At 51.3% G+C, this 27,359-nt stretch overlaps 1 protein-coding gene across 4 annotated transcripts; it reads left to right on the top strand.

The window, feature by feature from the left end:
• Window positions 1-26,359, top strand: Cdc42ep4 (CDC42 effector protein 4). 4 transcript variants are annotated; one of them, XM_031352346.1, is made up of 2 exons: window positions 1-166; window positions 23,547-26,359. In XM_031352346.1, exon 2 carries the CDS (start codon window positions 23,651-23,653, stop codon window positions 24,698-24,700), a length of 1,050 nt encoding a protein of 349 aa, XP_031208206.1. In that variant the 5' UTR covers window positions 1-166; window positions 23,547-23,650; the 3' UTR covers window positions 24,701-26,359. The 4 variants fall into 4 exon arrangements, with proteins under 4 accessions (XP_031208206.1, XP_031208209.1, XP_031208207.1 ...); XM_031352349.1 differs by lacking the exon at window positions 1-166 and adding an exon at window positions 326-474 and having other exon boundaries at window positions 23,547-26,259; XM_031352347.1 differs by lacking the exon at window positions 1-166 and adding an exon at window positions 523-1,137.
• The last annotated feature ends 1,000 nt before the right edge of the window (window positions 26,360-27,359 follow it).

Genomic DNA, 27,359 nt, shown 5'->3' with positions numbered 1-27,359 from the left:
GAGCCTGGGAGGGGAGTGTCCCAGCTTCTAGCACACTCGGAGCCTGGGGAGCCAGAGGAAACAAACGCCGGCGCTGCCATGGGTCGCCAGCCTTGCGGAGGCGCCAAGCACACAGAGGGGAGCGCACAGACGCACCTGGTCCGCGCTCGAGGAGCTGGGGGCCGAGGTAGGCGACGAGCATCGGTTTGTGGCCCTGCGGTCGCGTGAGGCCTGGGTAGGCTCGAGACCCCTGGTGACGTGGAGAAGGTAGAAAGACCCAGGGGTGGGAAGACGGGGACCCAGGAGCAGGGCGCGCGTACGTACACACACACACACACACACACACACACACACCCCTCTGTGCCCAGCGTGGCTGGGACGAGACCCAGAGCCACATACCGTGTCCCAGAAAATCGTTTGCGGAGGAGGGGTTAACAACAGGGCTCAGCGTCGCCAGGACGCTCCGATCTGGCCACGGGGACTGTTCAGGATGGGGTAAGTGGGCAGGTTTTAAAGGTCCACCCCCTCGCGCAGGAATGGGGTGTGTGTTGCCGTGGGCAGGCACACAACAATCGTTGCGGTCGCCCCGAGGGGGGCGTGTGCGCACAGACTTCTCCATGAATAACAGCCTAGTTCGTCGGTAGTGGCCAAGGGGTGTACGCGGGCTCTCCGGCTCGTACAACACGCTGCAGTAGGCGCCACCCGGTGTCGCCCGACCCGGGAGAAAGGAGGGCAGGAGCCGGCTGAAGGCTATAGCCTAACGAGCAAAATATTCCCCGCCCGCACGAGCCCTTCCCTCTCCCGCCCCGCCCGCCTTCCTCGGAAGACTTGGAGACCAAGGCCGCAAGAGGCGCAGGCCGGGTGGGGCTGGGCCGAGCCGGCCGTCCCTTAGAAACCTGGGACGAGGCTTTCCGCGGGACCTGCGCGCGCGCCCGGTACGCCCCGAGCGTGGTGCTCGAGGCTTGTTCAGGGGTGAGTAGGTAGCGGTTGGTTAATGATTTAACCGCTCGCTTGGGACGTTGAAGCTGAGATCCTGCTTTCTGGCTCCTCCCCATTCCTGGAGCGCCCCCAGCCGGAGGAACAAATCTGCCCTCCCGTGTCTGTGGCGTCGCCTGCTGGAGCTGCCTTTGCCCGTTGGGGGTCCCTTGGTTGCTGTGGGTGAGTGTCCCAGACTGGCGGGGTGGATGGCGGTTGAGCTTCCTGGGAAAAGACCGTCGTAGGACTTGCGTGTGTGCCTGCGGGGGGAAGGGCTCTCTCTCTCTGTTAACTCAAACCAGGTTCCTTGTGTTTGCCCAATGACATACTGCGGCCTGGGCTTCGGAAGTTTTCTTTTTCTCCCAGGGAGAATGAAAAGGAAATACAATGCTTTCTCTTTTCTTCTTGGCTGGGAACTTGTTCCCCCCTCACCCCCCTTCAACAGTCTCACCTCTTGCAATCTGAGCGGCTCCCACGTCCCTCCCTGGGCCGACAGCTCCCATTCTTTGCCCAGGTAGTTGAGCCGTTGAATGAGGAAAGAGCCCTTGTGGGTGTCTTTACTTTGAAACCTCTTGTCCATTCTTGCTAGAGCGGTTGGGACACTTTTCATCCTTACCCCCAGCAACCATCTGGACCAGAGATCTGGGGAGCATAAACAATGAGAGGCCCCTGGCAGGGGGCCTCTGCCTTGCAACTTCTTTGCCGGGTCCGGGTTTCCAGTAACGCCTGCAGCAGCTTCTCCCGCCCCTTTCTGAGGCTAGGCTGGAGGAGGGGGGACCACCAGTGGGATGGAGTGAATTTTAAAGAACAAAGAACAGGGCCCACAGCGTGGGGAACTCAGCTACAAGTTTCTCCCAGAATTGGGCGGGGAGGGGGGGGCGTGTGCTGGAGCAGAGCCAGGCCTCTGGGCAACCCAAGGGCAGTTGGCAATAATGGGGCATCCACTAGAGTTCATGTTAGGGAGCTGCTACAGGGCTGACTGTGGGAGGACCATGTGCTACCAGCCCTGATCAGCTGCCTGTATGTGACTACTGATTAATGTGGTTTATCTCCACGGTGAACGGGGACTTTGCCCCTCAACTCTTTCCCACTATGTGGAACCTTGGGAGATACGGGAGGGGAGCTTCTCAGAGCTCCTGGTGACCCGTCTTAGCAGGGGCTTAAGGAGCTTGGATGCTCCCAACGCGTATTGGTGTGGGGGTGTCTTGGCCCCTCTGGTAACTTCTCGAGGTTCATAGGATCCCTTGCTCACTTGAGGTACCGACTGCTCATGATCTGTCTGTATGCTCATGCTGTTCCTTTGAGGATTTCTTCCATTTTCTGGGGCTTCTGTCTCCCTCTCTTTTGAGCCCTCCTTTCCCCTCTTCAGTCTGTGTGGCTCACACATGCCTGCTTTCACGTTCTTGTTCCAATCCTGTGTGTGCGCCCAACGGTCTTTTGAAACTGACAATCCAAGCTTCCCAGCAGGAAGTTGCAAGCAAAGGGGGGGGGGTTCCTCCATAAAGCAGTGGCCCCAGGGGTGGTCTCTTGATGACCTGTAAAGGGATCCTAGACCCTTCCGAGCTTTTTCCTGGAGGGCCTGTGTTGCTTGTGGTTCAGGACTCCTCCCCCCACCTGATTTCTCCAGCTGTGGCAGGCATGGTGTTTGATGTTGGTGTCTCCTTCTCTTCCTCTTTCCCTTTATCCCTGCCTCCTGCTTCCCTAGAAGTTTGGATGGGATTGGCAGAGGAGGGGGCTCTGCAAGCCAGCATCCTGGATGGCCTCGGAGTAGCAGCTCCAGCTGTTCCGGTTGGGCCATTCATCCCACCATCTCAGCCCACAGACACTTGGGCGCTTGCCTCTGTTGAGGGAGGGAGGACTCTGTCCCTCAGAAGAACAGAGGGGTTGGGTTGATGCCAGCGATAAGGCCAGGGAGTGGAGAGAGGGGTTGAGCAATCTCATCCTGGCAGTTGAGCATGGACCTGAGCTATGGTTAGGTCTCCTGACCTAAGGACTAGAAGCTTCCCCTTAGCCGTGGGAGAAAGGACCAAGTCCCAGAGCCAGGGCACACTTTATGTGGTAGCAGAAGGACCTGGACAGCTGATGCCAGCTAATACTTCTGATGTGCCTGGGACAGTCACTGAGGGAGGGACAGGAGAGTGGCTAAAAGTAGCCCTGCTTGACTTGCCTGGTGGAGAAAGTTCAGCCACTAGCCGCCCACATTCCTACTCCTGACACTGATGAAGCCCCAGCTTACAGTGGGCCTCCTGGAGCCTCGGGCTTGGGCTTCCTTCCAGATGAGGAACACTAGAGCCCCTCCCTGCACCCCGGCGCTGCTGGCAGGTGAGGGGGAGCATTGCTGGCATGTGGAGCCTCCTTTAGAGACTGGTGGTCTCTACCTAACCTTTTCAAACTGAGGCAGGCTCTCCCATTTTGGTCTGAGGCGGAAACAGTTTGCGGGTGTCATTATGCACACCCCTGCCCTTAATCCCAGAGACAGGGCAAGAGACTCTTGCATGTCTTCCATGTTCTGTCACAGCTGCTTGGGCCACCATCCCCTGTCTTGGTTTTCAGGGTAGTGCATGATGGCAGCTGAAGCCACCACAGCTCCCTCCCGTCCCTGGGTTCTCTTTTCCCCTGTCTTCTCTCAATACCTGAACCCAGTCCAGGGACTCCAGTTTGAGATCTTCCTAGATGTGACAAAAGAAGCTAGGTCTGATGTCGGCACTTCGCCCCATCCCCATCCTCTCTGTTCTGCTTGCATCCGCACCCCTACCCCAAATTCCCATTCTGTTAGGACCCTCTCCTTCCTTTGGAATGTTGTTCAGGCCCTGAAGCACCAGAGAGGGGATCCTCTGCTGGCCTCCCGCTCTGTCTGTGGAGTTAAAGCTTTATTAGAGGTGGAGAGGGAGAGCTTAGAGTAGAGAGGCCAGTGGGGCCCTGTGTGGAGACTCCCAGGAGAATCTGGGAGCTGCAGAGAGCAGGCTGCTCTCTCTCTCCGGGGGTCTGGCACATCTGTCTCCTTTGAGGTTCTGTGCATTGCTGCTGGTAGCACCCAGGGTCTTCGCCAGCCTTGTCTCGTCCTTACCCTTAGCCTGGGGAGGAATGAGAGTGTTTCTCCCAGTCCTTATTGAACTGAAATCATAAGGAGCTCAAGTTCTGTTTGAGAAGAGCTGGCCCTTTCCATCCTGCATCACTAAAGGTCAAAGGTGAAGGAGAAGGACGTCCCAGGCAGGGCTGCCTCATGACCCCCTGCAGGGTAGCAGTGCTAAGCTAGGACAGACTCTGTACCTTGGCTTCAGGGGACAGCTTTACGCAGCACCCTGGAGCCTATGGGGTTGGGTTTGCTCAGGTGTGTTCAGGGCTGCCGGTGGATCCTGTTTGAAATTAGCCCGAGTGTCACTGCGCATGCTCTGTAGATGTGGGGTAGCGGCTGAGGGCACATCTCAGGGTTGCCTTCGTATCTGTTGAGTAGTGCCACCTCTTGCAGAGTTGTACAGAAGACGTGTGTGTGTGTGTGTGTGTGTGTGTGTGTGTGTGTAAGCTTACATCTTCACCTTAATGTAGATGGCTTTGAAAGCTATGGGGAAACTGAGGCATAGTGAGCCCGATTATGATCTGGGGACTCTGGCTCTTAACTCCCATTATTCCATGTCCCAGCAAAGCCAGGTTGGAAGATCTGCCATCCTGCTTAGGGGTTTTCTCTGGAGTCCCAGGAGTACCCTTGTGTTTGCCTCTCAGCTAAAAAGTGGTTCCTAGGAGAAGCAAAGTGAAACTAAGCCAGGCCTCACGGATGGATCTGGTTTCAAGCGCAGCCAGCTCCTTCTGATTTGAGACCAGGAGTAGAAGCCCCGCTGACCAGCAGCAGAGCCACTTTCAGACCTGAGCAGCTTGCCCCACTAGACACCCTCTGTTATCGCCTGTGGTGACTTGGGTTGGGTGGCTGACTCCTGGAAGCCCACGTTTCCAGGAAGGACCCTGTCAACAAGTGAAGCTGCCGGATGTCCTTGGGTCATTATTTGTTCGTCGTTTTGGCTCCTTGGTCAGTTGTCGTTTCCGGTCTCTCCCGGACCCTGGCTCCTTTCTCTTCCCTTATGGGCAGGAGATGGGGGAGGGTGAGGGAACCCTTTTCCTTCACTCCCCCCACCCCCCCTTGCTGGCTTCCTTCCCCTGGCTCAAGCCAGAGGGTTCTGGACTGAGGATAGAGATGGATACTGGACAAGATTGAGGTAATTCCCAGCTCTCAAGGGCTCCTGGAAGGAAGCATTCCCCACCCACTTCTGTTTCCCAGAATTAAATCAATTTTCTCTGGGTTGGTAGAAAATGGAGTACCCAGGCTGGGGAGATTTTTTTTAAATATATATTTATTTTTATATATGTGTATCAGTGTTAGCCTGCATGAATGTTCACCATGTGTGAACGCCTTCAGCAGGAGCCAGATCCCATGGAACTAGAGTGAGAAACAGTTGTGAGCCTTTGTGTGCGTGCTGGAACAGAACTCAGATCCTCTCCATGAGAGCAAACAAATACTCTTAACTCTGCTCTCTAGCCCCAGAGATATTTTAAAATAATTCTTTTACACACACACACACACACACACACACACACACACACACACACACACGCGCGCGCATGCACATACACACACACATGACATACACATGCACACGCACATATACACATACACATGCACATACACGCACATGCACATACACACACACATGCACACACACACACACATACACACACACACACACATACACACATACAACGTGCGCGTGCACGTTGGTCACAGTAAGGTCAGAAGACAGATACCCTTGTGTGTTCTGTTTTCTGCTTTTCGACAGGCTGAGCTCAGGCGGTCAAGCCTGGTGACAAGTGCCTTTACAGATGTGAGCCATCTCATGGGTCTTGGGGACATCTTTAAGAAGGTCACAGTCTATGAAGCAGTGGGCTTCCTGTGGGCGATTGGCTCCTGCAGCCCTCATCACCCCTTCGAGGCTTGATGAATCCCCTGTCACCTCCGATGTGCTTTACAGCGGAGTGGAAACCCTCAGAGTCCAGCATCACACTCCTCTAGATTCTCCTCTCAGCTCTGTCCCTAGGAGCTGTGTGGCCAGGGGGACTCATGGGCTCTTTAAACCTCTCCGGCTTTCTCATCTTCAAGATGGAGACTATGGTGTTGATCCATGCTATATGGTATTGCTGGGCAAAGGACCCAAGATAAAAACTGTCAGACACTGGCATTTGAACCTTCAGTTCTGAAAGCCGTTTAGCAAGAACATCTGGCATCTAGGGCCTGGAGTGTCTGCTCTGCTTCATACTTCTTAGGACCCCCGGCCTGGGGAGAGGACCACCTGGTGCAGGGTCTGGCCCTCTGCCTGAGGCTAGGGAGCATCTCACATCCTAAATGCCAGGATGTTGATCAGGGTCAACTTTGGGAGATATCTTTCCAGAAGACTCCCGCAAAGGGGTAGATTACCCAGACATCCTGTGTCTCCCCACTTGTCAGCCTGGCTCAGGCCGAGGAACTGTGTAGTCTTAGACACTGTTAAGGATTGCAAATTTGAGTGGGGGCGTGGCAGCACACAGCAAATCGATGCCAGTACTCCCAGGCTGGTGGAGGCAGGAATCTATATTGGAGATAATGGAGACTGTTTGTGAATCCACTGGAGAACATGACAGTTGATGACAGTAGCCATAGGGCAGTGCTGTTAATAGCATAATGCTAGGAGCCGAGGGCAGCTCAGTGCTAGGACACAGGCTTATTGGCATGTATGAAGCCCTGACCTCCATCTCTAAGTCTGACTGCCGCTTGCCCCAATAAGAAATAGAAGGCCAGTGAGACACATAACTGTTCTATAAGCTTTTTGTTTGTTTTGGGTTTTGGAGACAGGGTTTCTTGTTTAGCCCTGGAGCTTACTCTGTAGACCAGGCTAGCCTTTAGCCCACAGTGCTCAGTGCTTGGATTTAAGGTAGGCATCACCACTGTCCAGTTTAATGTTAATTTTTCTGATAGTCTTTTTTTTTTATTTTTTATTTTTTTCCGAGACAGGGTTTCTCTGTGTAGCCCTGGCTGTCCTGGAACTCACTCTGTAGACCAGGCTGGCCTCGAACTCAGAAATCCGCCTGCCTCTGCCTCCCAAGTGCTGGGATTAAAGGTGTGCGCCACCACAGCCCGGCTAGTCTTATTATTTTTTTTTTCTTAAAGGTAGATTTTCATATTAACTCCATACACCCGAAATATTGCTATATCCACATAGTTGTTGAAAATTTTCAGTGGAGGGGCTTGGGAAATGGCTCAGAAGTTAGGAATGCTTGCTACTTTTTGAGAGGACCTCACCTCAGGTTGGTTGCTAACACCCAAGCCAGGCAATTTACAAATGCCTGTAACTTTAACTCCAGGGGAATCTAACTCCATCTTCTAGTCTCTGTAGGGATGTATGCATGAGTGGGTGCACACAAACATACATAGACACAGGCACATACACAAGACACACACACATACACACATACACACAGACACATACACAAGACACACACACATACATATACACACAGACACATAGGCACATATACACAGACATACATATGCACACATAGACATACACACACAGACACATAGGCACACATACACAGACACACACACACACAAAAGAGAAGTAGACAAAATGGAAAGGCATATGCCACCTTTAATTCTAGCACTTGGCAGGCAGAGGCAGAGCACTCACCTCTGGTGAGTTCAAGGCCAGCCTGGTCTACATAGTGTGTTCTAGACCAGCCATGGCTACCTAGTAAGGCCCCATCTCAAGTAAGTACCTAAGTAAATGTACAGAAATTATTGTTCTTTAAGATACAAAAGCTTCATCATCCATCATGTGTCTCACACTAAATAGTACACTACAGTCTGGATGCCAGACTTTATAAATATTTGATCAATGTTTGGATTTCATAAAATTTGTAGACACTTACAAATTCACACAGGTTTTCCCAACACTCTGAAGTTTTTCTGTAAAGGAACCAAACATCCTATTTAAATTTAAAATACTTTTCTTTCTTTTTTTTTAATTTTTTTTTTATATTTTTGGTTTTTCGAGACAGGGTTTCTCTGTGTAGCCCTGGCTGTCCTGGAACTCATTCTGTAGACCAGGCTGGCCTTGAACTCAGAAATCCACCTGCCTCTGCCTCCCAAGTGCTGGGATTAAAGGCGTACGCCGCCACCGCCCAGCCTTTAAAATACATTGAGTTAGGGAAAAAAAAAAGTTTCCCAACCCTCACTAACCACAACCTGAGGACTTGGTGTCCCCTCCTGGCTGGTGGCAACCATCCAGGTAACTAGGTTTAGGATGTCACTGTGGATGCCAGGCACAAGCCAGTGTGCTTCATGTCTGCTGTAGTGTCCCGTTCAGTAACGACAATAGTTGCAGACAGGACAAGATTTTTCTCTCCCCTTCCCTCTAGGCTTTTGAGGTAGGCTTTTGTTTTGTAGCCCAAGCCAACTGGAACTTGGATTCCTTCTGTCCTAGCTCTCCAGGGGCCAGGATGAGCGGTGTATGATGCCCAGCCCTTCCTTACTCTGAGATACACATGGAAGAGTAAATAGACTAGAACAGCCCCCTCAGGATGACTTGAGGGGGAAGAAATAAGCTTGGGCTCTTCTTGCTGGATACTCAAAACCTGCTCTGCCAGTAAGACTCCAGATCTGCCTCAGAAAGAAGCAGAGTAAGGAAGAAGAAAGCTCAGTGGAAGCCGGCCACAACTGCCCAGGATCAGGAAGGAGTTCATATCTAGTAAAGGCATCTTTGGTTGCTTTCCGCCCATTTTACAAGGCTGGTTCTCATAAGAGTTCAGGAAAATTATTGTTCTTTGTTGCTGTTAGGTTTTTCCTAGTTTTGTTATTCTATGAGTGTTTTGCCTACACATACAGTCCGTGCACTGTGTGTGTGCAGTGCCCAAGGTAGCCCGAAGAGAACATGAGATCCCCTTAGAGCAGGAGTTACAGATGGCTGTGAGCTACAGTGTGGGTGCTGGGAAGCCAGTGCTCCTCTCTCTCCACATCTGTTTCTGGTGTTTTGTTGTTGTTGTTGTTGTTTGAGACAAGCTCTCACTTTTGAACTCTGGCTGGCCTGGAACTCATCATGTAGAACCGAGCTGTGACCAAAGCATGAAGATCTGCCACCACAACTGGGTTTAAAAAACAAACCAACGAGCAAAACAGGCAGTATCCTGCTCTTGTAGCTCAAGCTAGCCTAGAGCTTACTGTGTAGCCATATTGCCTCAGTCCTCCTGCATAGCCTTTCCCCTGTGCCGAGAATACAGGTGTGAGCCACCAAGCCTAGCTAACTTACTGCTTCTGTGTTTATTTTGCTGTTATTTGTGTTATGTTTATATTTTAGATAATACTATTTACTACTAATGCATGTTTGTTACTAGGGATGAAAATCTAGGGCCTAGCACAGACGAGGTGAGCAGTCCGCCGCTAACTCAGTGTTGAAAGGGGCTCTTGGCTGCATTGCCTAGGTTTACCTTGAATTTACCACATAAACGAGACTCTCTTGACCTGGGATCCTCCTCCTCACCCTGAGTAGTCGGGACCAGGGGCCAGTGGCTCCAGGCCTGGCACTTGATGCTCCTGGTCTCTGTGTCCCCCTTTTAGTAACGCAGTGGTAGAGGTCACACGTGGTAGAGGTCACCCGGACAGCTGCACTTTGCTGCATTTCTTTGGGGGGTTTTGTTTTGTTTTCCTGTGAGTAGCTTACCCTGTGTTTCCCATACTTTAAGCACCCATCCCCCCTACCCCCCAGCCCACAACTTGGGGAATAGAAATCTTTGATTGGTGAGAGGAAAGCCAAAAGACAGAAAACATCTTGGACCACATACAAATGAGACACTTGGCAACATGTGAATCACCATAATGCAAACAGGCATATGCCAAATTTGCCAAAATATTTGCAGAATAGCACTAGGATTTAAAGATATCAAGCAAGTCTATTGGAAAACTGGGAAGCCCCTCCTGCCAATGGGCAAAAGCTTCAACGAGCAGTTTCCAAGAAGCAGGTGTGTGTGGCAATAATACGTTTTTTAAATAACACTCAATTCTTAGTAATCAAATGCACACTGCACATTCGGAAGGAGAGGTTATGTTTGTATTTTAGAGTTTCAGGTTGGCAAAACCCTGGTGTGTAGCAGTTGGAGGCAGAGGCAGGAGGATAGCTAAAAGTTTGATGAGGGCCCTGTCTTTAGTAAGTTCGAGGCCAGTCAGGGTTACACAGTAAGACCCTGTCTCAGAGGAAACAGGGAAACCAGGTGGTGGTGGTGGTGGTGGTGGTGGTGGTGGTGATGGTGGTGGTGGTGGTAGTGCATGTCTTTAATCCCAGCACTAGGGAGGCTGAGGCAAGGTGATCTCTGAGTTCAAAGCCAGCCTGATCTACAGAGTGAGTTCCAAGGCTACACAGAGAAACCACGCCCACCCAATCCTGTGCACATACCCACAAAGGGAGACAGAGACAGCGAGAGACAAACACAGGGAAGGCAGGCAAGTGCCTAAAGTTGGACGACACCCCCCACACCCCCGTGCTGCTGGGGCTGTAATGTGGCAGGGCATCCTCAAAACAGAATGGCAGTGGGAAACAGAAGTTATTTTTTCCCCCACCAGTCTTGTAGAAATAATTACAAGCTGACATAGTTATGGAAAAATAGAAGTTATAGAGTCCCAATGAAAGAATAAAACATTTGTGACAGACTGGATGGATGGAAGCTCAGGGTGTTAGCGATGGTGTTTGACATGGCCGTATGATTTACAAGCGCATGAGTGCCTTCAGTCCCAGAAGGAACAATGACTGGCTTTATTCCTCATCTGTAATGCAAAGTCCTGCCTGTGTAACAAGGGGGAAATATCTAAATTTGTACTGCCCCATAGAAGAAGTATGTTTTGTTATACTTTTACTATAAGTGTGTGAGTGTGTGTGTGTGTATGTGTATGCACACGTGTGCATAGTGCAGGTGCCCATGGATGTCAGAGACATTGAATCCCCTGGAGCTGGAATTACAGGAAGGGGTGAGCTGCTGCTATGGTTGCTGAAAACTGAACGTAGGTCCTCTTAGCCCCCTTGTCCATCTTTTTTGTTGTTGTTGTTTTGTTTTTCCAGACAGGGTTTCTCTGTGTAGCCCTGGCTGTTCTGGAACTCATTCTGTAGACCAGGCTGGCCTCGAACTCAGAAATCCGCCTGTCTCTGCCTCCCAAGTGCTGAGATTAAAGGCATGTGCCACCACTACCTGGCCCCTTGACCATCTTTCCAGCCCTTCTGCTTTATCTTTTGAGACAGGGTCTCTCACTGAACCTGGAGCTCACCCATCTGACACAGGGAACTTTCTTGTCTCCCTCACCCTGTAATGTGATTACAGGCATGTGCTACTCTGCTGGGCTCAGAGGTGCTGGCAAATCTAAACTCAGGACCTCATGCTTGTATAGTGAGTACTTTGCTAACTGAGCCGCCTTCTCAGGCTCCGTATGAGGCATTTAATATCTCAGGAGCCACGTCACATGAAGCCAGGGGCCATTGTACTGGATGCCAGGTGTAGAATATTAATAACCTGAGGCTGAAGAGATGGCCCAGGGGTTAAGAGCACTTGGTTGTCTGGTGGTGGGCCCAAGTTCAGTTCCTATTACCCCTATCAGGTAGCTCGAAATTGCCTGTAACTTCAGTGTCTGGGCTTCTGTACATAATTGCAGACACACAAACATAAATAAATAAAACTTTTTTTTTTTTGAGACAAGGTTTCTCTGTGTAACTCTGGCTGTTGTCCTGGAACTCACTCTGTAGACCAGGCTGGCCTCGAACTCAGAAATCCACCTGCCTCTGCCTCCCAAGTGCTGGAATTAAAGGCGTGCACTGCTACCACTTGGCTAATAAAATATAAAAACTTTAAACACACACACACAAACACATACACACATACACGTATATATGCTGCTGGGTCTCTGCTCCCCACCCATCTCCAGCATCCTGCTACCCCATCCCCGTACCTCCAGTCCCCGAAAGCAGGGATTTCTTGGTGACATCCATCCCTACACAGCTGTGGGAAGCACCAAGTGATGATGTCTGGGGCCACAGTCACTTTCCCTCCCAGGAAGAGTCCATCAAAGAAAGGATGTTTATCTCTGGGAAGTAGGATGTGCCCTGGCAGGGCTTGGGCAGTATTGGCAGGGCTTGGCTGGCCTCTGGGAAAGGTGGAGTAAATGCCCAGATCTAAGAATTAAAGAGCTGTCTTGGGTCAAGATTCTGATCTTCTTCTTTGGGATCTGGAAAGGTCGAGGCTCAACACTGGATCGGGACTTCCTTGAGAAAGATTTGAAACTAGGCCTTGTGCTGACCTCATTCCTAAGTACCCAGGGGATGCCTCGCTTGGAGTTCTCACGGATCCTTTCCACTGCCTTCTCTGTAGGACTTGTTTTTTGTTTTTGTTTTTGTTTTGGCTTTTCGAGACAGTGTTTCTCTGTATAGCCCTGGCTGTCTTGGAACTCACTCTGTAGACCAGGCTGGCCTCGTGGCCTCGAACTCAGAAATCCACCTGTCTCTGCCTCCCAAGTGCTGGGATTAAAGGCGTGCACCACCACTGCCCGGCTTCTCTGTAGGACCTGTAGGACTCTGTAGAGCTTTGGGAGGCATCGAGTTCAGCTGTCCCTAGAGATGAATCTCTAATCAGGGAGTTGGTAATGTGGATTCTGGTCCCAATCATGTTCAGGGGATCAGCCTTCCTAGGCCCAAGCTTCTCAGTCCCTCCAACCATACTGCAGCAAGCTTTGCCAGAGATGGGCTCCAGTCAGTTCAGAAGCTATGGGAGGGAGGGAGGAAATGTAATCTGCTGGAGCCGCAAATCCCCTTCCTGTAAAATAGACATGCTCATGAGAGCCTCCTGCATGGTTGCTTTAAGGTGCATAAGAGTATGTGTCTGTCCTCCCAGCCCCATGCTAGACACACAGGAAACCCAGTGAAGGGGAATAGTTGGCAGCCATAACTTTTCTGTACATGGTCAGTTGAAGGGAGCACCTTGACTGACCCTGCCCTTTCCTGTTTTCCCTCTTGGCTCACAGTATTGGGGCGGCCAAGCTGGGACTGTGGGAGGAGCAGAAACCAGGCTTTCACCTGTCTGGAGTATCTCTTGACTGGATCCCACTGTCCTGTGGGTGGCTGACTTCCAGCTCAAAGCTCCAGTGACACTGGCTGAAGGCCAGTCTCTGTAGGGTAGGAGTGGTTGTTACGAGTCACCTGCTTGGCTAAGAAGGCTTGAGCACCAGGAAGCAGCTGCTAGTGTTCCCTTTCTGGGGGTGAGAAGTGGGGGGTGGGGGGGGGGACAGGTGATCAGGCTATACAGATCTGGGAATGAGTCTATTTAATCTGGCACAGGACCGTGGGTCTATAATCACAGATTTATCTTGCTTTTATTTTATGTGTATGGGTGTTTTGTGTGCACGTATATAAGTTCAGTCAGTGCTATAGAGCCCAGAAGAGAGCATTAGATCTCCCCGGACTGAAATTACAGAGCAGATGCCAGGAATTGAACCTAGGCCCTCAGTGTTCTTAACCTGCTGAGCCTTCTCTCCAGCATTCAGATCTCTGTAGATTGTCCACTCTTAATCTCCCGGACACTTAGCATAAAACGGGACTCTTGGGGGTGGCCTGGGGGAGGGAGGAGGGACAGATGTCAGTGGGAGAGAGCCTGTGAATGCTCAGAGCCGGGCTAGCCCTGGCTGATGTCTTGTTCTTGTAGATGTTGAGCCCTGACAACTGGAGAGTTTTAAGCTGTTTTGAAATTAAAGTCTTCCTTAAGCCTTTGATGCTTTGGGATTTATTATTATTATTATTAAAAGCAGCTTCACCACATTAAAGGGAACTTTCAGCGAGGATAGAGGCAGGGGAAGTAGTTCAGTTGGTAATGGAGAAGGATGAGGACCTGAGATTGGTCCCTAGAAGCCCTGTTTATAAAGGGTGGGGCTGGAGAGATGGCTCAGCGGGTAAGAGCACTGACTGCTCTTCCAGAGGTCCTGAATTCAAATCCCAGCAACCATATGGTGCCTCACAACCATCTGTAGTGGAGTCTGATGCACTCTTCTGATGTGTCTGAAGATAGCTATAGTGTACCCATGTAAATAAAAATAAATAAATCTTTAAAAAATAATAAAAAAATAAAAGGTGGGGGGAGGCACCTGCTAGCAAGCTCAAGAAAACCCCTGCATCTCTGGGTCATAGGTGGGGGAAGAAGAGAACTGGCCCCTTTAAGTTGTCCTCTGTTAGTGAGCCATGGCACACATGCATAATAAACACACACATGCAGAGGAACACGCACCCTCCCTGCACCCCACAGCCCTTGCCACTCCAGGGAACCTTTTTTTTTTTTTTTAAAGGCAGGATCTCACTGTGTAGACCAGGCCAGCCTCAAACTCAGAGCCACTTACCTCTGCCTGCAAATGCTGGGATTAAAGGCAGGCACACCCCACGCTGCACCCCACACCTAGCCTTAGCCAGTTTTTCTCTTGAGTCCAGCCTCATATCTTGTTTTTTCTCTGTCCATTTCAATGAATGTGTATCTGTGTGTCACTGTGACGACTGTGTGTCCCCTTTGCCCACGTGCTACTGCCTGCTTGGGGAACTGTCCCATGAGGCTGCATGGCCTTAGGACAGACACCCCACCCCATCCCACCCATCATGGTTTCCTGACAGTCCGAAGACCTCAAGCTTCCTCATTTTCTCAGCCCGCCCCTTACTGCCAAGTATCTGGTTCTCTCCCAGCCTGTCCCAGCCTGTGCTGGCTAAGGGTTTGGTGATGAATATCCATGCATTTGGGATTTCTCCTCCTTTGACACAGTTCCACTAGTTCTGTTTGCAGATGTGGAGGAGGCTGAATTGTGGCCCAGGCAGGTCTTGAACTTGCTGTTCCCCTGCCTCAGCTCCTCAGCTCTCCCACAGTTGTGGGCGCCCCTTGGCCATCCTGTCCTGAGGTCATTAGGATGTAAGTAGTTCTTGGATCTAGGTGCTGTGACTCTCTCTGCCTTGTGAAATGTGTCCCATCCCTGACTCCCTCACCCCCCTGAAACCCCGCACACCCTTGTTCCTCCTGACCTCCTTTTCTGGCTCTTACATTGGGCAAGAGATGTCTGACGTCAGCCTTGGCAGTGATGCGACTATAGGTGTGACTTGGGGGAAAACTTTCAGATTGGCAGAGGAGATCTGGGCCCCTCACAGACTTCGTGCATGACCTTTGGCAAGTCACCTCTCCTTATCCCTCACTGTCCCCCCTGGCCCCCCAAGGAAAAGCCTTGTCCAAGCCACTGGGTTGGATCATCTCTGTGACCTTAGGCCGCCACATTTCAACACCCACTCCTACCCCTAGGCTACGTGACGATCCACTGGTGTGTGGGAAGGACATTCCAGAGCCATCACAGCTGTCCATTAGTGTCTACAATGGATTGGTTCCAGGTCCCCCGGGACACCAATATCCACAGGTGCTCAAGACCCTTGGAGACAACACAATGGAACGTGTGCATGTCTATCCCCCGGGGCACTTTAATCTCTAGAGTCCCACACTCCAGTGTGATGCAGATGCTATGAAAACAGTTGCATTAGGTTGTTTAGGGAATGAAGATGGGGTGGGGTTGTACACAGTCAGTGTTTGTGTGTAGTGGTTGGAGGTGCTTCACCTGCCTGCTCATGCGGGTAGAGTCTAGAGAGCAATACTTACTATTAGTGTATTAGTACATGATGGTTGCCTGGGTGGAGGGGACATGTACTTGTCATAGTGAGTGAGTAGAGGTCAGAAGACAACTTGGTGAAGTGGGTTCTCCTTCTTGTTTCCTAGGGTTACAGGGGCTTCATTCCTGTTGCTAGGTTGTAGAGCGGGTGCTTTACCAACTGGGCCATCCTTCCAGTCTTGCATGTTACTTTTTTAAAAATTGTTTTTAAATGTATTTATTTTATATGTATATGTGTTTTGTGTGCATGGTTAGTTTGTACATGTACTATATGCATGCCCAGTGCCTGCAGAGACCAGATTGGGTGCCCTGGGACTAACAGAGCCACCATGTGGGTGCTAGAAATCAGACCCAGCCAGTGCTATTAACTGCTAAGCCATCGCTCAGCCCCCACCTTACGTTAGAAGATAGGATCTCTCACTAAAGCTGGCTGACCAGGGAACCCCCAGGATTTTCCCAACTCTGTGTGATTGAACTCGGATCCTGTAGTAGCTTTACCTACTCCACTGAGTTCTCCCCAGCCTGTTTCTGAGAACTTTTCTTTTGATAGATGGAGAATCCACAGATTAGAGGCTGACCATCTATAGATTTTATTTATTTATTTGGGTTTTCGAGACAAGGTTTCTCTGTGTAGCCCTAGCTGCCCTGGAACTCACTCTATAGAACAGGCTAGCCTCGAACTCTGATTTTATTTTCTTAAAAGACAAAAACTAAAACTTAATTAATGACTGCATGGTAGGCAGTTTTCACATAACCTATAGGGACCCTGTGCCAACATGGTTAGCACTCACCTTTTGTTATAACAGATGGGAGGCAGAGGCAGTCAGATCTGTGAGTTCAAAGCCAGTCTGGTCTATAGAGTGAGTTCTAGAACAGCCAGAACTATATAGTGAGACCCTGTCTCAAAAAAAAAAAAAAAAAAAAAAAACAAGAATTGTGCACACGGGCTGAAGAGGTGGCTCAGCGGTTAAAAGCACTGACTGCTCTTCTGAAGGTCCTGAGTTCAAATCCCAGCAACTACATGGTGGCTCACAACCATCTGTAATGGGATCTGTTGCCCTCTTCTGGAGTGTCTTAAGACAGCTACAGTGTACTTAAATATAATAAATAAATCTTTTTTTAAAAAAGAGAATTGTGCACACATACATACACATTAGGGTACTTTAGGAGGGTGTTTTTCCATGGCTCCTCCACACTTTGCACACTGCATCACTGTTTTAGCAGTGACCAGGAGAGGGAATTAACCATAGCTTCATCCGGTAGTCTGGGCTGAGTTTCCTAATATGGCATTCCCATCTCTCAGAACCTGATTCCTTACCCTACCCAGGTACTTTTGAGATGTTTGTCGTAGGATGAGAAGTGGGGGGGTCTTGATCATTGTTCATGGTTCTGTCTCTGGCTTTTATGTGTTGGAATTGTGGCTGTTCAGGCCAGGGGGTATCTTAAACCAGTACACCCCAAGTTCCTTGTATAAACAGCAGACTTTCAGATATACCAGAGTTTCCTGCATCTTTCATCCCAGTGCACACCTCTTAGAACTCCTCCTCTTCCTAACAGTGTGTCTAGGCTGCCATAGCTTGGCTGCCCCTCCGCTGCCCTTAGCACCTTGCAACGTTTTTAAAGCTCCTTAAAGGCTAGTGAGTATTCCAGAAAATACCAGCTCTTTCTCTGCTGTCAAAAGACGAAGCGGTAGCTTCTGGGATTGATGTAGCCTACAGCAGGCTGGTCTTCCTGTCCTGATGTAAAAAGTATTACCACTGGACACTTGGACAAAGTCAAGTCCTGCCTAGGGGCAGGAGCAGTGTAGGCCCTGTGGAAGGAGGTATGTGTGACTCAGCTCTGGGAAGGGATCCATGGAGTCTCCGTCGAGGCTGCCCTTTGATCTGCCACTGGGAACATCTCAACTTCTATTGGCCACAACTCTGAAACCCTCCCAGGATGTGTTCCCCTGTGTCCTCCCCAGCCACACTCATGTCTTGTTTCCTCCTTGCCCCAAACTCCAGAAAATAATATCTTGACTGGATTTCTGTTCCCCCTCCCCCATGGCTTCCAAGTCAGCTGCTACCAGAAACTTCCCAAGGTTGTTGGTTTACATTCCAACATGCAGACACACACACAGACACACAGACACACACACACCCCTCACCCGGCCTGTCTTCTGACCATGGGGATTTTTTGTTCTATCCCTTAAATACTACAAACATGTTCCCACCCCAGAAATGTCGTGTGTTTTCTGCCAGCCAGGGTTTGGCACAGCTGCGTCCTGGTTGCTCGTGGCTCTTTTCACCTCCAGCTCTACATCAGCATGTACCTTGGGAATGGTGATGTTCTGTTTTCACGGCCTCCCTCAGTATTCATAATGATTGCTTCTGGGACCCTTTCAGATTCCCACATCCCAGATATTTGTCCCAGAGTCCTTTGTCTAAAACTGCATGGTTTGCATATAACCTGAAATGTCTTCCTGTGTCCTTCAAGTAGGCTCTGGGTTCCTTGTACACACAACACAGTATGAGTGGTCGGTAGGCAGAGCTGAGCTATCTTGCTTACAATAAATCATAAGAGAAACATCTGTGCATGTCTTGTAGAGCTATAGAATTCCCCCCCTGCAGAAGTGGCTGGCTGAATCTTCCCATATAGAAGGGACCCTTGCAAGCACAGAGGTGTGGCTGGCTGTATGTGGATACTGTGGGGGTCTACAATATCACAGTAACTGAATGCATGAGTAAATGGTAAATGAAACCGCTTACAGCCAGTCTGAACTAGTGGCCAAAGTTTCCACGAGTCCAATGCCTTCTTCTGTCCAGCCACATTGCCTAGTGCTGGTCTCAAGACGAAGGACCACGGAAGGACTGACTGGGTGTGGCTGCCCTTGGCAGTGGTAGACGAAGCATGCGTAACTCTGTATGCTGACTGGGGTGAGCCTCCGGTCAGCCGCAGAGCGAGAGGCCTGCCTGCCTGGCTGTCTGAGGAGAGCGAGGCTCTGGCTCCTGCCTAAGGCAGAGATGCCAGGGACAGGCCACTGCCTGGGCATTTGGAGTGCGATACATTGATGTAGTCCGACCTGTTTGTCAGTCTGCTGGCCAATCTCGGGAGGTATTGTTCACCGCTCATCTTGCCAGGAGGGTGGTGACAGAGTCTGGACTGTGTGTGGGGTTGGTGGCAGGGCTTGTTGACAGTGCCTTAGGGGAAGGTGCTGGTACCCTCCAACTTGCAAGCTGCTGACCCAGGAAAGTGGGATGTGGCCTCTGGGGTGGGATGTCCACCTGGCCTCATGAGGCCGCCTGTTTTAGGCACTTCCCCCTGGGGTGACTCATGGTGTTTAGCAACACTCCTCCCAAAGCCACAGTCCCTGTGGTTGGATTCCTTTCAGCAGTAAGCTGGAGGCCTCCACTGCCTGCTCCAGGCAGGCCAGCTTCCACCTATATATAAGACCCTCACCCTCTGCTTCCCTCTAATGTCCCTGACCATCTCCTCTGTCCCAAACCCTTGTCTGTTAGAAGCTTAGGGGACTCACTGATGCTTGGGGCCCTTGAAGCCAACAACCTCAAACAACTTTTCTGGCTGAGTTTTCATTGACCTTGCAACCTGCTGTGAGCTCTGTGTCACTGTATGCAAACTCTTGAGACATCAGAGGAAGTCTCTGCTCACCCAGCCTAATGGATAGTGGGAGAACTGGGGACTCTATCTAAGCTCTCTTGCTGGATATTAGAAATGGTTAATCACAAGCCGTGCATCCCATACCCAGCCTCAGGAGTAAGATCACAGGAAGTAGGTGTCATTGCGTGGACCTGTCACTGTTCTTCAGGAGGCAGAGGGGGAAGGGCATGAGGTCTGATCAAGGATAGCATGCACGAATGTGGAGTGCCATAGTGATTGTCACTGCGTGTCCCTACTACTGTCCCCATTTTTTTTATAGCTCTACTGGCAAAGTAGTGCTGGGGTGGAGGTCGCTGACAGGATGATGATGGATTACCCTTTCTTCTTTTATTTTTTTATTTTTTTTTGTTTTTCGAGACAGGGTTTCTCTGTGTAGCCCTGGTGTCCTGGAATTCACTCTGTAGACCAGGCTGGCCTGGAACTCAGAAATCCGCCTGCCTCTGCCTCCCAAGTGCTGGGATTAAAGGCGAGCGCCACCACTGCCCAGCAATTACCCTTCCTTCTAAGTGTCATGGTCTGGGTCCTTGGTCCATCTGGGTGGCCATGGGTGGCCATGAGGACACTTCTGAAGAATCCTGGGCTGCTGAGCCTGTGGTTCCTCTTCCTTTTGTTTTGTTTTGTTTTGGTTTGGTTTGGTTTGGTTTTGGTTTTTGGTTTTTCGAGACAGGGTTTCTCTGTATAGCCCTGGCTGTCCTGGAACTCACTCTGTAGACCAGGCTGGCCTTGAACTCAGAAACCTGCCTGCCTCTGCCTCCCAGGTGCTGGGATTAAAGGTGTGTGCTACCACTGCCCATCTTCCTTTTCTTTATAATGAGCAGTATGGGCAAGCTCCCAAGGTTTTGAGGGGGATTCCTAGACTTCCTGTGAAGCCTTTTCACAAGTCGGTATGATCTTGGGTGCCCCTCCGGCCTCTGTTTTCTGTTTCATGTGAGCTTACCCTAGGAAAGCATTTCTCAGTTTCGCCTCCCAGAGAATATGGAGAATGAGTGCCCTGGCCATCTGGGATGCTATGAGTGGAGGATGCGGGGAATGGATGCTGTTGGTGTCTAACAACAGAGACCAGGGCTTCTATGAATGTTCAATGTAGCACTCAGCCAACACCACCCGAAGTTAAAAAAATGTTTTGATTGGCCCCGAGCATCCTCAGGCCATACTAGAATAATAGGACTGTTTTTAGAATATGGAAGGTTGTCTCCTTCCCTGGGTAGAGAGGGCACTCCATAGTGACAGTGAGCAGCGCTCTAGTTAAGGACCCAGAATCAGAAGAAAGTCTCAGAGGTGACTGCCCCGGGCTGGCATGGCTCACTGGGGTATGCATCCAGCTGAGACTGAGTCAGTTCTTCAGTGGTCCCGCGTGCTCTCTCTCCTATAAGATGGAAGAGCAGCCTGGTGTCCCTCCAGCAGCCCATGTGCGAGGAGCTCCAATCAGTCTCACCCTCCTGGATCCCCAGGATCACACCTGGATGACAGACCAGGCCTCCTTCGCTTTCTCTTTTCCTTTTTTTTTTTTTTTTTGTTTTTGTCTTTTTGTTTTGTTTTTCTTTTCTTTTTAATTAGGAAGCGGGGAGCTGGAGGGATGGCCCAGTAGTTAAGAGCACTGGCTATTCTTCTAGAGGACCCAGGTTTGATTTCCAGGACTTACATAGTGGCTCACAACTGCAACTCCAGATACAACACCCTCCTCTGTCTGTCTGTTTGTTTGTTTGTTTGTTTGTTTTTCGAGACAGGGTTTCTCTGTATAGACCAGGCTGGCCTCAAACTCAGAAATCCACCTGCCTCTGCCTCCCAAGTGCTGGGATTAAAGGCATGCACCACCAGCCTGGTCTACAGAGTGAGTTCCAGGACAGCCAGGGCTACACAGAGAAACCCTGTCTCGAAAAACCAAAACAAAAAGAAATACACAGCACAGCACAGTGTGTGTGGAGGTTAAAGGCCTACCTCTCACCTTGTTCCAGACAGGGCCTCTTGTTAATCACGGTGGAGGCCAGGCTAGCTGGCCTTCGAGCATGTGGATTGTCTCTGTAGGACTGCTGGGATGCAGATGTCTGGGACTCAGTCCTCGCACCTGAGTGGTGCACATTTTACCCACTGAGCCATCTCTCCGGCCCTTTTATATTTTAGGCTAAAGACCCTCAACATTTGGCTTGGGGTTCTCCCTGGCTCCCCTTGGTGTTTGCCCTGAGACCAGCAGGGTGATTGCTTTGGGGTGGTTGGGGCATCCACTCTCTCTGGTGGGACTGGTCATCAGACTGGATGGTGGCTGTTTGATGTGGAATTATAGAATGTAGGGAAAGAGTCAGAGGGAATAGAGCAGTCAAGCCAGGAGCCCAAAGGCTATGCTATGGGCTGAAAGGAACTGACATGAAGGCAGAAGGGGAGAGATACTGAGGGACTGGAGCAGCTTGAGGACTGGCCACACTTTAAATGAGTGTTTGAGGTCCAGCTTTGTGGCACATGGTGCTGGACAGGATTTAGAACTGAGACCTGTTAGAACCGTCTGGAAGCCCATAGCCTAGCAGGGAGGTTGGCATCCAGCTGGCAGGGACAGAATGATTTAACAGGTGCCTGCCAGGAGGTGCTGTAAGAAGCAGGTGGCCTGGTGGACTAGCCCTGGGTGTGAGGCTTTCTTGGAACACCATTGTCCTGGCTGAGGATGTTGGTGGCACCGGATGGCACGTGTTGGAAGAGGATGCCCTTGCATCAACCCAAGAGTGGAGGGAGAGAGCAAGGGAAGGGTGGCTGGCTGGCTGGCAGTGACATCAAGGCCAACAGCAGGGACGGTCCTGGGAGGTTCACAGGGAAGAGAGTGTCACTTGTGGACTTGTGGTCAGAGTTCTTTGGGGGTGGGAGGACAGTGTTGATTGTTATTTAGCTAAGAAAGCAAGAACAAGCTGGGCGGTGGTGGCGCATGCCTTTAATCCTAGCACTTGGGAGGAAGAGGCGGGTGGATTTCTGAGTTCCAGGCCAGCCTGGTCTACAGAGTGAGTTCTAAGACTGCCAGGGCTACACAGAGAAACCCTGTCTCCAAAAAACAAACAAACAAACAAACAAAAAACCAACAAAAAGCAAGCAAGAACAAGAGTATGAGAAAAGCCAGGAAGACCAGCTAAGCAGCCATCAGGGACTGGTGGTCTGTGGTGGCTTAGTGCGCGGCAGCAGAAGCAGCCCAAGCCTCCCAGGCCCCTGTGTCTGAGCTCTGCACGTGGGGTAGGTGGGGTAGGTAGGATAGGTGGGGGTAGGTGGGTCTGGGTAAGATGCAGCTCTGCACATGGGGTAGGTAGGTCTGGGTAAGATGAGGCTCTCTAGCTGTCAGCAGGATGAGGAGGGGACAGACACCCGGGAACCCAGCCCCATCTCTCACCCACTGCCTACAATACTTAGTAAATTCTTATACCTGCCTCTCTCCATCCTGCCCTGACATCTCCCTGTGTTGTCCTCTGGGTTTCTCGTTAGTCCCCCCAGGGTCCTGCGCATCCCAAAATGGAGTCATCGGCCCTAATAATAAACCAGGAGGGGTTTTCCCCAAAGGATGGGAGATAAAGCCTATTACACAGAGCTTGGGACCTCACAGTGATGTCACAGGCAGGAGTCTCCATGTATGTGACACCCCCACGAGGGCTGGAAGGCCAGGGAGCTGAGCTGGTCCTGTGGATTCCTACATACCCATCCCAATTCTGACTGAGAAGGAAAGCCAGGCTGGCCAGCTGCCTACATGTGTGGAAGTGACGGACAGCATTTGGGCTTGGCCTACCCATTCCGTTCTCTCTGACTCAGGCTGAGGTGTTCTACTCTACAGGGATTCCAGTTAGACAACAGGAAGTTCTCGGAGCTTGCCTGCAGATTAGCTGTCAGGAACCTACTTGCTTCAGTACCTTTCAGGCTATAACTGCAGAGTAAGGCGGTTTGTTCAAACAATGTCCCAGCTTGGGGGGGCGGGGATTATTTCCCTCTCAGGGTTCAGAGAAAATGTCTCTGGTACCAAACTCAAGCTCAACTTATAAATACTAATATAATACCTAAATTTCCATGTTTAGGCGATGTGGATGAAGAAATGACGAAGTTTGGAATTCACTGCTGATGGTTTCCCTAATAGTTTTGATGGGAAAGCAGGGGTTAAATGGCTGACCTTTGGTGCGTGGATATCATTTTAGCTTTTTGGTGGGTACCAGCCTATACTAACCCTTTGCCTCCTGTTCTCTGCTTACAGCCCTGTGATTGCCCTGTCTACCCTTTGCACTCGCTGGACTTCGGATCTGACCCCACACCTGCCTATTGTCTTGGGGAGTGCCCAGCTCCCCTGCAGCCAGCACGATGCCCATTCTCAAGCAGCTGGTGTCCAGTTCTGTGAACTCGAAGCGCCGCTCGCGCGCAGACCTCACAGCTGAGATGATCAGTGCCCCGCTGGGTGACTTCCGCCACACCATGCATGTGGGCCGGGCTGGGGATGCCTTTGGAGACACGTCCTTCCTCACCAACAAGGCCAGGGAAGCTGATGATGAGTCCCTGGATGAGCAGGCCTCATCTTCCAAACTCACCCTCCTGTCCCGGAAGTTCCGGGGCAGTAAACGTTCGCAGTCTGTGACCAGAGGGGACCGGGAGCAGAGAGACATGCTGGGTTCCCTGCGGGACTCGGCACTGTTTGTCAAGAATGCCATGTCCCTGCCTCAGCTCAATGAAAAGGAAGCCGCAGAGAAGGACGCCAGCAAGCTGCCCAAGAGTCTGTCATCCAGCCCTGTGAAGAAGGCAGATGCTAGAGGTGGCGGCCCAAAGAGTCCCCATCGGAATGGGGCCACAGGTTCCTACTCACCTGACCCACTTCTTGATGAGCGGGCCTTTGGGGACCTGATGGACCTACCCATCATGCCCAGAGTCAGCTACGGGATGAAGCATGCTGAGTCGATCCTGTCCTTCCACATCGACCTGGGCCCCTCCATGCTGGGCGACGTCCTCAGCATCATGGACAAGGACCAGTGGGGCTCAGAAGAGGAGGAGGAAGATGGCGGGTACCGTGACAAGGAAGGCCCCAGCGCCACTGTCCAGGCACCCCCTATGCTGGAGGTAGTTCCTCCTCTAGGGAGACAGGAAAGCAAGGCCAACTGGGACCAGGCCTCCATGCTGCCCCCCAACACTGTGGAGGATGACGGATGGGTGGCGGTAGCCCCCAGCCCCAGCTCAGCGCGCAGCGTGGGCAGCCACACCACTCGGGACAGCAGCTCCCTGTCCAGCTACACCTCAGGCGTCCTTGAGGAGCGCAGCCCAGCTTTCAGAGGCCCAGACAGGGCGGCAGCTGCTCCCCCAAGGCAACCAGACAAGGAATTCTCCTTCATGGATGAGGAGGAGGAAGATGAGATCCGAGTTTGAGGCTGGACAGAAAGTTGAAAGTAGCTTCCACAGCTCTGGGCTGCATCTCTTCCCTGCAGCTGCCTTCTCTGTGACCTTTGACCTTACTCTGTAGGTGCAGCTAAGAGCCTCATTGGAGTTGACCCTGGACCTCGGGGACTGGGGTGCCAGGGAAGTAGCGTGGGCACTGGCGCCTGGTGGCATGACTCTGACCTGACCTTCCTTACCGCACCAGCCTGGGACAGATCCGATTCTCTTCCGGGCTCCTTGCTTCCGGCCTGGCCTCAGATGGGTGCCAGATGTTAGTTTGAGTGGCTGCCGCAATGGCAGGCAGCCAGGTGTGGGATCTCTCCGAGGTCATGGACACTTGGCTTCCTTTTGTTCGCCTTGACTGGTGCCTACCCAGGAGGCATATGCAGCAGGAGGCAGGGGCGCCCACATGCTTGGGCAGCTCCTCCACCCCTGGCCCCTCACTGGAAGCCTGGTGCTCTTTGGGGTTCAGCTGGAGCAAGGGACAGCCTCAACTATTACACTAAATGCAGCCTTTCCAAAAGGCCAGGCCAGGGCGGGGCAGAGAAGGGACCCCCAGCTCCCAGCTTCTTGGGTTCTCAAGAAGGAGCCCTTCCTCGGTGACACTAGGAACAGGAAAGGGGCTGGCGATGCCCTTGGGTGTGTTGTTCCTTGTTACTATGTTTAAAGCTGAGTAGAGCACTGTCAAAGTCCTCTACCAGGAGTATAGCAACTGTCTTGGTGGCAGAGCGACTGTTATCTGACCTGAGTCTGGGTGTACAGGCCCTGCCCGCGTTGAACTGTGGCGGGGCAGCCGCCATCAGTGTTTGTCCCTGAACCCCCACCTCCATAGCTGTTAATGGAGGGGGAGGACTGTGTAGGAAAAGTTCTGGAATACGATGCTTAGATGCTTAAATGATACATTATTCCTCGGAGTGTGAGCTTTGGCTAGTTAGTGCCCTCTGCTTGGGCTATGGGCCAGGCTTAGCAAAAACACGAAACAAAACAGGGACCGACCGTATTTGATTTGAATTCCAGGGAAATGAAAGTGGGTTTTTGTTTCTTTGTTTGTTTGATTGTTTTTGGCTTTTTGAGATACAGTCTCACTCTGTAGCCCAAGTCGGCCTCAAGCTCATAGCAAGCCTCCCTTTCCCTCGGAGCTGGTATCACAAGTGTGCACCGCCGCTCTTGGCTGCTTGTTTTTCTGAAATCCGTTTTGCTCAGCTCCTGTAACTCTACCCAGAGCATAGGTAGAGTCAGAGGCCTGAGCCCCCGGGGTTGGTAGCTCATTGCTTTTCTGTGCTGGGAGCCAGCAGACCCACTCCCTGGTCTTGAATAGCCAGTAGGAATCTGGGGAGAGAGCAAGCTAACTTACAAGCAGAGTCTGGCCAGATGGTGGCCAGCCATGGGCTGCTCTGCTTCCAGAGGCCTCCTAGATCCTGACCCTGAAATGCTCACTGGGCTCCTGACTGGTGCTCCTACATAGGTAGGCATTGGCAGAGCTACAGAGCTGTGCCTCTGGCCAGCAGCACACACACACACACACACACACACATACACACACACCCCTCTTCTAAATCTACATGGTTGGTTCTAGACTCTAAACTTTGTAATTTTTTTCCATGACATTGATAAAGCAGTAAAAAAACATTAAAATTTCCTCCTAGCACTCCTAGTGTCTGACTCTTCTTCCTGGGGGTGTGGTGTGGTGTGGTGAGTGTCTTAGTTTAGGATTGGAGGGGGCTGGTGAGTGTCTTAGTTCAGTGTCCTGGTCCCAAACCCGCCCCTCTTGCCTCTGAGAGGATGCCCTCCCAACCCCCATCTCAGTTGATTTTTAGATGTCATGAGCCTTTCTAATCCCCTGGCCCTTTCTGCACAGTAGAAGGGCTGCTGCTCTTGCAGGGTGGGTGAAGCCTGTGGCGGGGGCTAACCAGGTGTTTCTGGGATGGGCTGCTCTTTCCTCGTGCCCCCAGGAAGCAAGCAGGATACTGCCACCCCGGGATTGCCCTTGGCAGAGGGCTGAGATAAATGGGCCTCCTTCCTTTTCTACCATTTGTCTTTAGAATGGATTTCCAGATGGCTTGCTTTGGGTTCAGCCAGGTGCTCAGCCAGGTGGGATCTGGATTCCAGTGGCGCTGGATAAAGAGACTGCAGGGCCACCAAGGCTGCCCCAAAGCTGCATGCTGGAGTAGAGATAGAATGGGAGATCGCTGATTGACAGCCTCTGCTCCTTCACCACCTCCCCTGGGTGCATCTCTGGAAATGAGGTCAGGGTGCGTCTGCCCTGGGTGTGGGAACCAGGTGACCCCTCCACCCACAGTCCTGGCTCCTATCCCTTGCCTTCCTCACGCCCATATCCCCACAGCCTGGGGTGGCTCTGAGAAAGAGAAGCATAGCCCGGGCAGGGCTCCCTGCTTTCTCTCTGGACATTTAAGGAATTCTTGAGCTGAGTTCTGGCTGACCTCCCCAGCATCTACAGAGAAATTGGGGTTTCCTATTCATCCTCTCCCTGGGAAGCAATTAAAGGCATAATTAAGAGTGTCACCCATGTGTCTCTGTCCCCAGACAGGCTCATTAAAGCTAGTGAGAGACCTGTTTAATGAGGAGCTAAGAGCAGGGTGGGGCAATAAACCTGAGGGAGAAAGAGCCAGGCTGGGCTCTTTCTCCCACA

This window comes from Mastomys coucha, unplaced genomic scaffold (assembly GCF_008632895.1).
Source record: "Mastomys coucha isolate ucsf_1 unplaced genomic scaffold, UCSF_Mcou_1 pScaffold5, whole genome shotgun sequence".
Lineage (NCBI taxonomy): Eukaryota > Metazoa > Chordata > Mammalia > Rodentia > Muridae > Mastomys > Mastomys coucha.
The sequence above is the reverse complement of the archived record's forward strand: the minus strand, read 5'-3'. Positions and strand labels throughout refer to the sequence as shown.